The 13,502-nt window shown below is 40.9% G+C and overlaps 1 protein-coding gene across 1 annotated transcript in view; it reads right to left on the bottom strand.

Moving 5' to 3' along the window:
- adamts6 (ADAM metallopeptidase with thrombospondin type 1 motif, 6) overlaps positions 1–13,502 on the bottom strand; it is a 65,846-nt gene that overhangs the window by 33,906 nt on the left and 18,438 nt on the right. Inside the window, 2 exon segments of the mRNA XM_038734231.1 lie at positions 3,149–3,256; positions 7,334–7,475. Coding sequence (XP_038590159.1) covers positions 3,149–3,256; positions 7,334–7,475 — 250 coding nt within the window.

Raw genomic sequence — 13,502 nt, 5'->3', positions numbered from 1 at the left:
AGTCTTTATGCTAAGCTAGGCTAACCATGTCCTTATTTCGGTAGTGTTTATATTTTGAGTTAATAGTTTAAAAGGACTTGTTATCATTACAGTTTTACATGTTTATGTTGATTAGCTTGACGCTTAATGTTTAAAATACAAAAGTCACAGTGTAGAGAAAGAATATAATCATAATAATGTAAATTATTGTGTTAACATAATTAACATCTAAAATGAAAAAGGACCATGGACCTTAATTTGTGCATTTTCTTGAATGTTTTTGTATTTTTTTATTCTATTTTTTTTTTGTTTCCAGTGTACTGCGAGGTTTTCTCTGAGGCAGGTGAGGGATGGAAAGCAGTGTGCAGTGTTGTAGGAGTGTTTTAAGCCTTGCGCTAAGCTGTTCAGAGTTCCAGAGGAAAGAGGGGATCAGGGACGGCCCTTTGTCTCTCCAACTGTGTCAGTAGGTTAAGAGCCCAGAGAGACTGGTACAGTCAAGGTGAGGGCTACGTTCGGCCACTGTCCTCTTTCACTGACTTACTCATTCACGTCCTGAGACGTTGTCTAAACAAGATTAGCAGCGGGAGAGAGGAGAGAGGGAATGGAGTGACTGGGGAGAAGGACGGAGGGATCTTGGCACAGAAGGTAAACTGACTGGTAGAGACGCAGAGGGGAGGGTGATGAAATCAGCTTTTCACCTTGGAGTTTATCTGTGAGTCCACACAGTAAATACACAAAAAACTACTCTCTGTTGGTCTGTTTCTGTCTCTCTCCCACCTCCCGCTGCCCCTCTCCCCCAGTCTCTCGCTCCCCCTATCCCTGCTCCTGTTGGAAGGGCCTCTCTCCATTACATGCTGGGTGAGAAATGGCTGACCTTCATATTCCTTTGAAGCTGTCCCCGGCAGGGGCAGACAGGGTGTGCCACTGGCTCTCCTAAAGCTGCTCCAAAAGCTGTTCCAAAGCCCCCCAGGCTCAACCTGGGGCCCCCTGTGTTGTCCAGGACCCTGTCCGTGGGCCCCGGTCCTCAAAGGCTCCACTGAGCTAATGGTAATCACGGGTGACAGCTCGTGACACTCTCCTATTCTTCCCTTTTAGACCTCGGACCATCCGGTGACAATGGCTGCCGTAATCCGTGTTAAAACTGTCTCCCCTAACCTGGCTGGCATCAACAGCGGGCCGATGACCTAAAGCCTGGCCTGCTTGCATGTGTGTGTGTGTGTGTGTGTGTGTGAGTGTGTGTGAGTGTGTGGTAGTACCCCCTGCATGAGTGCACACTCAGGGAATCGTACGACTTCCCAGAGTGGAATAGATGCAAGTCGAAGCAGTGAGGTACCACTAGCTGAGGCTAATATCTGCGCACAGAAGACCAGGCACTGCACTAACTGTAATGTTCAATGGTTAAAGGGCCGGTTCTCCCGCATTACAAAAAACTGATTTTCTCATTAACCTCTACAACAGTCATGAAGATAGTTGCAGTACATTTTTATTGAGAAATCTGTCTTTAAGATTTCTGCCTCAATTATAATATAATGAAGGTGAATGGAGTTTGTGCTGCTCAGTCAACAGCAACATCTCTTTACTCTGGATAATGCACAGAGGGGTTATTTCTTCGGTAGCAAGTAGTGCCAATGAAAAGTGTTTTGTGAGGCCCAATCAAAGCTCTCCAAAATCAATTGATTTCAATGGGCACTCTATCGGTGGATTCGCTCACAGAAACCGAGTAAATCCGCAAGCTTTTGTGTAGAGTTTAACTTTGACTGACTTTGACTCATACATTCACACCGTAGACGATTGCATCCATCTTGACAGGGCTCACATTTGAAGGAACGGAGAATCCAAAATGGAGAAAACTACGACGTTAGCCATATCACACCTTAGTGGCAGCTAGCTTGGCGAGCTATTATGGCTGACTGAGCACTAATGGATTTTGTTTCTTAAAAGACACACTGCAGTTACATATTTTTAAAGACATCGCAAGTGAGTGAAATATCTACAAACTGACTCCTCAACCATCACTCCAACCAGGGTGGTGAGAAACCAGCTGTCCTTTTCAGACCATGTTGCTGCTGTCTCTTGGTCAGCATCAGAAAAATCAGGCCCTACCTCACGCAGTACGCCACCCAGCTTCTGGTACAGGCCATGGTTACCACTCGCCTCGACTATTGCAATGCCCTCCTAGCAGGTCTTCCAGCTTGTGCGGTTAAACCCCTACAAATGGCTCAGAACACAGCAGCGCGTTCTTGATCAACCCAAAAGGACTCGTGTCACTCCTTTACTGTATGACCTCCACTGGCTCCCCGTGGCCTCCAAAATCAGATTCAAGTCACTACTGCTTGCATACAGAGTGACTGCTGGGTCTGCACCCATCTTCCTAAACTCCATAATACAAACTTACGTTCCCTCTCGGCCGCTACGATCCTCCAACGAATGCCGCCAGGCTCTGCCATCCCTTCACACAAAGCAATCCCAGTCTCTGTTCTCATCTGTGACACCACGATGGTGGAACGAGCTACCAAACGCCATCAGAGCAGGGGCGTCCCTCTCTAACTTCAAGAAGCTCTAGAAACACTTCCTCTTATAACACCCCTTACTCCTAACCTCCAACATGAACTTCCTGTGCTCTTCTTCTTCTATCCCTTACAATTATCTTGTATTGATTGCACTTTTTTGTTAACTCTCACTTCCTTCCCTAGGTATTTACCCCATTGATGTGATATGAACTATGAGCTCTTACTAGTATGTATTGTCAGTTCTCGTGCTATTTAGATGCTCTGTTGATGCTTGTATGTTGTTCCTCAAATGTAAGTCGCTTTGGATAAAAGCATCTGCCAAATGAGTCAAATAAATGTAAATGTAAATAAAAAACATATTTTACAAGTTCCACTCAGGTGCGCCTGTGTTACTTGTTATCTCTTGTTACATGCCAAATATATGTCCAAAAATGTTTCACTTTTCTGTGGACATCACCATATTTTTGACGAGACCTCTTGAATTTATGGGGGTGTACATAATTGCATTCAATTAAATGTGACAATAGGGCAACTAACTAACCCCGCCCATCATTTAAAGCAAACTTGACTGCTTGTTGTAGCTAGCGGAGATATCATGGGTCTGAGGTCTGTGTTTGGATGTTTTTTTTTGTATGTATAAGAAACATTTGATGACTTACCCCTTTCTCAATGCTGCCAGTCTGGCACAGAGTCCCCTCTGCAGCAGGGATACTGTTAGTTACACAGCGGTTGCTTTTGCTAAGGCACCAGAGCTCTCTACACACTTCCTAGGAAAGAAGGCAAAAGCAAGTTGGTCAGAATAAATCAGTTCAGCAGACAGTGGGGTGGATTGCTGATTAAGAGTGAGAATGATTTATCAGTAGCCTTTGGTGGTTTTGCTCTTCAGAGTTTGTCTTCTCCAGTCTGTGAGAGAAAAATGAACACAAACAGCATGGAAATTCATCTATAAATCTACACGTTTCCAGATCAAATCAGTGGATGAGAGGAGTTGATGAGACCACATAAGGACTGCTGAGAGGCATCTAACTTCAAGAGCCCATATGCTTTGGATCATTGTGCATCTTGAGCAATACGCCAAGGGTCACCGGGTGCTCTTAATGTTCTCTTATGAGAAATGAAGAGTCAGCTGGATCAACACCATGACTAACGTTTGTTCACGTTCACCTCAGGACCACACGGGACCGTGACATCAGTTCAAGAAATCCAATTTCTGCTTCTTAGGGGAAATGAAGAGTGAGCAATAGGCCTCCCAAGTCTTAGATAAAGACGAGTTGTAGGCCTAACAAATATCTTTAGTATTACTGAGTGCTTTGAATAAACATCATATCTCTGTCTTCTCCTCCTCACTCCTCATAAGGAGAATCTATTTAGATTACCAAAGAGAGGGAGTGTGTGTGAGAGAGAGATAGTGGGTAGACAGCACATTGCCCCCAAATAAATAAAACCATAAAGTGAACACATGTTACAAAGACAGCTCTGCACAACCTTGCATTAGATTTCCCATTAAACCGAAAAGGGGCTCCTCGCGTCTCGACTTCAAAGGCTTTTACAGGACAATTGCGTACGGCAGAAGAGCAGGCCCATGAAAAAGACTTATGTTCCCGCACATAGATTCTGACCTCCGGGGTCAGCAGCTCCCTAAATCTATGCAGATTAAATAAAGGGGCAAACAGCCACTCTGTGGTTGCAGCGTCTCCCCTCTGTCAGCTGGTTTCAATAAGCCGCCCCGCTGCTCCACTATCATGGCCCTGCTAAGAGGTCAGTGGCCCGGGCCTTAACAAACATGGATGTGGGTCTGATGGATTTACACTAAGAGAGAACAAGCTGGGGATACAAAGCAGGGGGCATCGCTAATATAGCCATCACAGGTTTGTTTGGTTTTTATACTTTCAGCTTCCAGTGTCGTTAAGGTCTGAAAAACGTCCGTCTGTGTCGGTAGCTTCGAGCCAAATTGAAACCAAATTACCCAAACGTCCTCTTTTGACTTACTTTTTCTACCTCTGACACAATCTCATGCTGCATTTTAAAGTTTGTGACACCCCTGCTGTTCTAAAGGTGTCTTCTGCAATGTTCAGTGATATAAGTAAGGACCCCTAACCATAGAGCAGACTATCCATCCATCCTGCGTACAGGGTCTAATGCTTACTATGTCCTCCCTCTCAGTTTAGCATGTTAGCATGCTAACCTATGCCAATTAGGACAGCTGAGGCTGATGGGAATGTCATTAGTTTTGCAGGTATTTGGTCATAAACTAAAGTATTGGACAAATTCAAATTTTGAACTGATGATAGCGCTAACCTCATGGTGGCGCCCGGGGATCACGAAAGTAGGCTTCATCCTCTGGGCACCATGAATGTCTGTAATAAGTCTTGTGCCAATTCACAAATTAAAATGTTTGCCTGATGTGGCGGTAGATGAAAATTCAGAGGATCACCAAAGTCTTTAGGATTCATACTCTGTGTACCATGAATGTTGGCCATTCATCTAATACTGTGGTTGTTATATTTCAGTCTGGACCACAGAGGTTGACCAACCTAATGACAGACAGGCATTGGCATCCCTAGAGCCGCTAGCATGGCTGAAAATACTTTCAGCCTAGTTTAATTGAACTGAAATGACCTTTGGTTTTGTTGGTCATTAGCTATCAGTCATTGTGTATTTCACAAGAAAGAACCAGAAATGAGAGAAAAGTATGAAATATATATCTAAATTTGTGCAGTTGAACTTAGTTAGACCCTTTGAAGGGTCCGGACCCCCTGGTTAGGAACCGCTGCTCTACATTGCTGTTCACAGTTTAACCCAGTTGAACAGGACAGCACAGAAGATGCATAAATATGGTGTAGATTTGTGGCCAACATTTCAGAGATTTCTGTGGTTGAAACAAATAACAAATCATTTTGTTATCTCACAGTCTGAGCTGAACATGTTTTACCAGTGAAATATTAGAACTACAATATGAGTGTATGACATTATTCATAATAATATTAAAGATAAACTTTGATATGCTCTATGCCCATCACTGCTCCTCCTCCTGTATTCTTTTGCAGTGTAAAAAATTATACATAAATACAACAAATTTTCATCCAAACGTGGAAAAATTCAATATGTTATGGCTGAGCTTTAGCTTTAGAAACCAGACTCTTCTACTCATTAGCGTGTTTATCCTTTTCCGTGGTCAAGTCTGTCCTGACGGCAGTCGCAGAGGGCATCGCTTTCACAGATGGCTGCATGAAATAGATCGGATTGTCAGATGAAAAACTCCAATCTAGCTCTGTTGAATCAGTGCTGGAATCCAATCTGCTCATAAATGTGTGTCTTTCATGCTGATCTAAAACCACAATTATGAGCTTAGGAGCCAAAATAACAGGGCTTGATTTGGGGCCTGTTATAAGCTGCTGTCAGATATTTCTTTCAATGAAATGAAATAACTCTATGATCTCAGCTAATCTCTATCTCCCCTTTTTTTTCTATCGTGTGCCCAAATATTTATGTAATACAAAACAATATTGCGTTATTGTTCATTAAATCTTTCAGGATTCTTTCAACCGCTAATTTTCCCCACGTGGTTTTTCCTTGTCTTTCACTGCCTGTGTCACTTTATGTGCTGAGGTTTTCTCATTACTTGGGTGAATCATTATCATCAAAGAAAAAAACTGAAGAGGAGAGTGTTGACTTCAATCCTTCATCTCTTTGTCTTGGAATTTTATAGTTTAAAAAGAAGAATGAGGCAATGTGTGGAAAGACACCTCTGAACCAGCTCCAGTTATTCAGACAATAATAAAACAATTATCACATTTTTACCCCCCTTTAATATCAGATAGGAAATATAAATATTAAGAAAACTGTTATTATCCAAGTAGGGACTGAACATGCTATAGTACATCAACACCCTTAAACATGTGAAAAATAGAACTAGATAAAAAATCATAAAGCTATTAACAAAATATCACAAGTTCTTTTGGTATCATGAGGTAAAAATAACATCAGTGAAGTTTATCCTGCACTGTGCAACAAATCTAATGAAACCTGATGAGAGGTTAGTGGGGATGAAACTCGCTGAATGTCAGAATATTGATTTGATGTTAACATAAAAAGTTTTATTAACTAGCAGTTCCTGTTCACACTGTGACCATTGAAACAGATGACCTTCACCTGGATTACTTTTAATACTGAAGAGAAAGTTTGAATCAGACAATTTTGAGACCAGACCAAAAATGATAAGGATAAGGCAACTAAGGATTTTTATTCACGTGACAATTATTTCCCCAATTACTAGTATAATTGTTTGTTCTATCAAATGTCAGATAATTGTGAAAAATCATGACCAACAGACCAAAACCTGAAAACGTTTTACCATAGTAAAACGTTTTCAGCCAAAAAAGGAAGTAAAAATGTTTGGCTTTTTATTTAAAAAAAATGACTGAATGATTAATCAATTATCAAAATAAGTGCAGATAATTTTTTTGTTGATCAACCAATCGTTTTGTGATTTCTAAACAGATTTATGGACATTCAGCTGACTGTAGCAGGGTGCATGTATGTGTGTATTTCTGTGAGGATACTACTACAAACATTTGGATTCTGTTCATGTCTGAATAATATATAATAATATATTTGTTTACATGCCAACTATCCACTCTGCTTTCCAACTGAAGTCCAGTCCTGTGTGGGTGTTTCAGCAATGCTCCTGTGAGATGTCTTTGACTGCACCATCCCTTGTTCCAGAGTGAAAATATAAGATTGTGAACTAGAATGAGCTGCTCCAGTTAAACAGGGATCCCTCTGGGTCAGTGAGAAGAGGACAAGTGAGCAGGAGAGCAAATTAAAAGATGCTGGTTTCTTACCCCATACTTGCACTGACGTGAGGAGGCTCCGTACTGGAAGCGACACTGCTCGTCTGCATCGTACACCTGCCCCGGGGCCACTGTTGGGTACAGGAAGTCTCGTTTCAAAGGTTCATTGTCCAGACACGTCCCCCGACCTGAGCTGTCAAAAAGACAAACCTACAATAGGATTGTTTCTTACACAAAGAAACCTTTCTACACTTTGGCAATGATTTAGAAATGCCAAGACTGGACGATTAAAGCCCCCCCCCTCTCTTCTCTGTTATGTGAGTCATTTAATTTTACCACCAAACTACCATTGTAGGAAGCTTGTCAAAGATCTCAAATGACATGTAGCTAATGTTAATATTACACATCAACACCTTATCATCAAAGGAAGGGTTGAAGCACAAGCAGAGGCAAAGAGGGCAGGCGAATATGCCGGTCTTGAAAGACCAGCCCTCTCTGATTATATGGCTCTGTGTGTCACTGCTTACATTGAATCCACAGAGGAGCCAATAAAATAACAGAGCATGGGAAGGAGGAGAAAAATCTGGAGTGAACTATGGGTCATATGTCCAGGACTAGGATTATGTTAAGTCTGTTTTGTCAGATAGAAATATGTGCACTCACAAGGAACTCCGAGGAAACACACACACATGCTGTTTTCTATTGTAGTAGTTAAAAAATAAAAATACTTAAGAGCTTGTTTAACTGCCTGTGTTGCTGTGTGGATGCTTTTCTCGCGCGTGTCATAGAATAAAATTTATTATTATTCTTCTGACCTTTTTCCAAAGCATAAGACATAAAATCATACTAAAGACAAGCTCTAATAAACAAACAGAGACATATTTCATTTTGATCTCTACCTCCTCTTTTCTCTCAAGGCAAAATGTTACTACGAAGATTTACTATAAGACTGTCTTCTCTCCAGCTGTGGCAGCTGCAACGTGCAGTGGAATACATCCCTCGAAAGGAAAAGTGGGCCCGATGACAACAATAATGTAGAGCTATACTTAATGACTGAGCAAACTGGCCTAGCATACAGGAAAGCCTAAAACAAAGAGAACATTTTAAATTACACAAACACATATTTTCTCACTTACCTCTAGTGGTATCTAGCCATGCAGATAGTTTTGGTGTCCAGGTTTTGAGATATTTGTTTCTGAGCTTATCTTCCTGTACCTCAATACAATGAAGAATGGAAATTAATTTATGGTACTCGCAGATATTGAAAACGTACATTTTAAAAGTTTCCAGATACTTTCTAGATAAGCCACGTCCTAGAAACTCTTGGACCCCTAATACCTAACCCAGAAGTGTACTTCTGCAGTTGCTAAGACATGGGGAAAGGTTGTGGAGTAGCTCAGCTAATACTGTTATTTATTGAAACTAGATTCTAACAAACAAATAATCCCTACAAACATTGTTGATAATGTATTCTGGAAAGACGCTGCTTTACAATTTCTTGTATTGTAATGTATTTTTTCATTGCTGTGAGCACCACAAAAAAACTTCCAATCACCTCTACTGTACTGAAAGACCAACTTGCTTGGCTGGACATTCCGCTAGAGGTAAGTTATATAATATGACTTTTCATCATTTGACACTTTAATGTCATGTTCTGTGCTATATTGAGGGGACAAATGTCAATCTTACACCTCAGGATTGTGTTGCACCAGCTATTCGTTTTTTGTCTAAGTTGTTAATAACTACTAGCTAGTTTTTTATTAAATCAGGTTGCACTACTAAAGGAAGAATTTTACATTTTGGTGGACAATTACGTGAGAGGATCAATACCTCTCTCATGGCTGCATGTTGAATATGAAGCTACAGCCAGTAGTCAGTTAGCTTAGCTTAGCATTAAGACTGCAAATAGGTAGCCTGCATGTGTACAAAGGTTAGCAAAATCCTCCTACCAACACTTCTAAAGCTCCTCAATTAACATCTTATATTTTGTTTGTTTGATTTACACAAAAACACAAATACTGAAAAACAGAAGTGTAAAAACAACAGTTTTCATGGTGCTATGTTCTGGACTATTTCTTGGCTGGTACCACTGCCTGGCAGTGAATTAAACCAGCTGGTTAAACCCTGCTAATTGAGGAGCTTTAGGAGTGCTGGTAGGTGGATTTTGTTAACATATGCTAACTTAATCTAATTATGCTAATCCAATTTAAAGTATTTAGCTAGTCATATAATCTGACGTTATTAGCATAAGGCTTTGTAATATGTGGTATATTGTGTTATTTGTGTGCAATGTAATTTAAAATCTTCCTCATCTTTTACTCTTCTCTAAAAGGCTCATAAATTAGCAAACTAAAATTCGTTCAGTTAACTACACAACACGTACCGCTGGCAGTTTGTATGTGTAAATAAACAACTAATCCTTATGAAAGAACTGATTTGTTCTTTATTTATTTTCTAAAAATTCGTAAAGGTCTACTGAATAAACACTTAAATTATAACTAAGCAAAGTTTGAACTCACCTTTAATGTCGAAGATGATGTTTTACAAAAATGTAATGACAACTTACATTTTAATGGTTAAGTGATGTACATAGTTCAAGGATCTTCATCAAATATGTACTTTTAGGGACAATAATGAACAAAATAAAACAAAACATATTATGCATTCTGTTAGTTTTCATCCCGGGGTAGCAAATAAAAAAATGCATAAATTGAACTTAAATGTTCCAGACTGAGAGTCTTCCTTCCTTCTTTCCCCTCTCGTCCCTCTCATCCCTATTTTTCTTGTCTTTCTTCCTCTCTCCATCCCCTGTTCTCACTTATTGGATGGAATAATCCTATTTCTTGGCTCTGGCTCCTCGGAGGACCCTCTCATCATGGAGAGAGAGACAAACCAGTCTCTGAAGCCCCCAGACTCCCTGTGCACTAAGGGCAAGCCTCACTATTTATTGTTTTGGAGAGAGACAAAATAGTCAAAGTTTAAACATAGAGGCTATTATTTGACATAGTCGCAAAGGCTTCCTGTCCAGTGGATTCAGCCAAATTCATAATGCCGAGCGGAAATATCCCCTAATAAGCTGGAACATCACCGATCCTTGAACTCTGACACCAGTCGTTCATGTAGATGTTAACCATGCTGATTGGATCCAAACAGAGTTGAGACAGCAGCATGATTAAATCAGACTAACAATTATCACAAGGCACACAAGGCTAATATCGAATTCAATAGAGTATGTGGACTCTGAGAGTTTAATAAACCCAAACGGCCTGTCTTTAAACATTTATAACAAACTGGCACGCATACTTGGGAGAATAAAATATGACTGAACTGTGAGTGCATTCATAAACCATTCCTAAAAAAACCCCCAAACAAAGCACCACATATTGCTTTAGCAAGACAGTGAATCTAGGCCAACACCACAGCCAAAGTTGTTTACTTGGCTAGGAGAAGCCCGTGCGATATCCAAAACTCTGATTGAGGGAGAGAAAGGGAGGATAATTGGGAGTTTACAGACAGAACCCTTTTGTAAGAAACATAAAAGCTAAGGGCAATAAAACCAAAATGAAAAAAAAACACTCAAGCAACAAACTGATAGAAATGGGGAAATAACTTGATTCTGCTTAGAAAACAAGAAAAACAACTTTGTCTCTTTTTTGTTAAAACACAGCTTGGACACTCGAGCCAGAAATGAACAGGAACCCGACGGAGCAGCAGAGAAGCAGCTCTTTGTGCCCGGGTTGGATGCTGGTATATAATACTGTCATCTCTGTCACAAGCGTTGTTCACTAACCCTCCTCTAACAGCTTTCAGCCGGAAACATCATCTGACAACCACGGCCGCTATTATCTGCTTTCTTATAGGGCCTCGCCAAACAGTCACACACACAAAGACACACCGCAGGCTTGCAACGCATCCAACCGATACTTCACCATAAGGTTGTATATTAGGATCTGCAAGCGGCACTCAGGTCTTAGTGATGAGCGATCAAGCTGAACTGTAGAGAGAAAAGGCCTCTACAGGAAGAAGGAAAAAGATTTTGCTTTGTGCAGGGTCTGTACTGAGAAGCAGTTACAAATTAAGATATTTGGAATCACCACTGCTTCTTTGCAGAGGAAAGTTTAAACAAACAGGCTCTATTATCCAGAATACAATAAAAGATAACACTTTGAATGAGAATAATGGGTTCTTTATGTTTTTTAATCCACAAACCTGTTTAACCATTCTCAAATCAGATCAAGCGTAACAAACGCAGGCTGACATACACAGATACATGCAAATTATTATGCACAAACATGCATATTAAGACAGCAGGGGCAGTGAGTATAGAGGACCATAGTGCAAGACTCAATGCCCTTAACAAGTGTGTTACGTTGACTGTTCTTTAGTGAGACTAGTCTAAGAATCGGCTAAAAGCTGAGGCTGACCCTGACCTCTAATCCCCTCTGTGCAAGAGAGGTAATAGTCCAGAAAATATAACTTCCTTGTCTGAATCTGTTAACATTTCCACTTCTCTCCAAGTCTAGTACAATCAGGGAACCAAGGGTGTTGTAGCTGATAAAGCTTATTGAAGTAGAACTAACTCCTGCTCGACTGAGTCCCTTTCAGACAGCGATGCTGCCGATATGTGTTAAGGTTGGCAACTGTCTCCTGCGGGTCTGATTTTGAACCTTCATCTTCCTGCTGAACCAATTATTTTGCCTTCTGCACCTCTACAAAACCCTATTTAAAATAGTCCACTCTTTCATCCCTGCATTAACTGATTTTTTGGCAACTTGCAGGCAACTGTAAACACACCAATGACATATTATCACCTGATAAAGTTAATGTGAAAAATGCGGAAAAAGCAAATAGCTGTCTATTTAGACATCTAAAAGATCCATAGCGACATTAGCATTCATTTTGAGTCATGTTTCTGCCCAACTGCCGCCTATAAGAGCAATATTCACTCCTTTTAACGCCAACTATGTTCACCAGCTGGTCGTTAACTTTGAAGGCAGTTTGATACTTGACAGGAAGCGTACAGTCAGTTTTTGCGGGTGTTTTTGCTTAACACAGCTACAGCAAAGTTGCAAAAACCAGACAATGAGCCGAAAAAATGCTAAAATAAGCTCTATATATATGATTTAAACAGCAGAGTTGGGTCTCTGAGTTTGTCCCCTTTCAAATTATGCATATAATCTATATCCATTGTTATTATAAAAAAAATTATTAGAGCAGCTTTAACTGCACCACCATATTCACTCAGAGCTGCATCTGTTATTTCTGTTTCTATTGTAACATTTGGTTCTTCTGCCACATGCAGAGTGGTTCCTTGCATTACTTTACAGCTAAACCGCCATTGCTGCAAGCGAGCAATTGCTCAGAGTTGCTGAGTGTTGCAAACATGAGAAATCTTTGACCTCATTCTGTGATGGTTAAAGAAGGATAAAGAAGAATGGCAGCATGTTTCTCATCTGCGGGAACAATCCTGACCACTTTCTGATTGTTATTCCTACACAATGAAGCTGTTTCCCAGCAGTGGCACAGCCCGGCCAGTGCTCCATCTGTGGAGAAATGTCTTCAATCCACAGCTACCAACAGTCCCCAGATGAAATCTAGCAGAAATTTAGTCTGAGCCTTAGTCTGTTAACAGGTCGTGAGGAGACCAGACCTCTGTAGCAAGCTCCTCATCTCTGCTGGAGGCTAGCAGCTCGAGGCTACATTAGCTGCTACGAGCATAACACTGTTAGTCAACTATTCCTTTCTTGGCTTAAGGTGAGCTGTATAATCCCAAGCAAAGCTGCTCCTTTATACACCTCCTCTAAAAGCAGCTTTAACTCAATGCACCCATGATGTGCAGATGTTTTGTCTGGCCTTCTCTAACTCAAGACTAGCAACCCGCGTATGTTTTTTTACCATGCCAGGCTGGCAGGACATGACTCTTCCAAACATGATTCTGCCAAACGTCACCTCTTTACTCCACAGTTTATTTGTGCACTTTGAGTTTTTATCTTATTTGACCTATCCACATTGGAGCAGTGGTTGAAGGCAGCTGGCCTACACATCACCACTGAACACCACATGAGCTCTCACATCACCCGCCTTGTGGTGTAAGGATGCAAGGGTGGAAGACACCCACATATCATACACAGCCACAAGAAGGTCTGGCAGGAGTCTTAGTGATGAAATGGAAGTGAATAAGTGGGGAAGGACTTGCGTACAAGACAGCCTAGCGGGTCAC

The sequence above is a fragment of the Micropterus salmoides genome, unplaced genomic scaffold (genome assembly GCF_014851395.1).
Source record: "Micropterus salmoides isolate LMB-PRFRI ecotype aquatic unplaced genomic scaffold, ASM1485139v1 Ms_hic_scaffold_20, whole genome shotgun sequence".
In the NCBI taxonomy this organism is placed as follows: domain Eukaryota; kingdom Metazoa; phylum Chordata; class Actinopteri; order Centrarchiformes; family Centrarchidae; genus Micropterus; species Micropterus salmoides.
The sequence above is the reverse complement of the archived record's forward strand: the minus strand, read 5'-3'. Positions and strand labels throughout refer to the sequence as shown.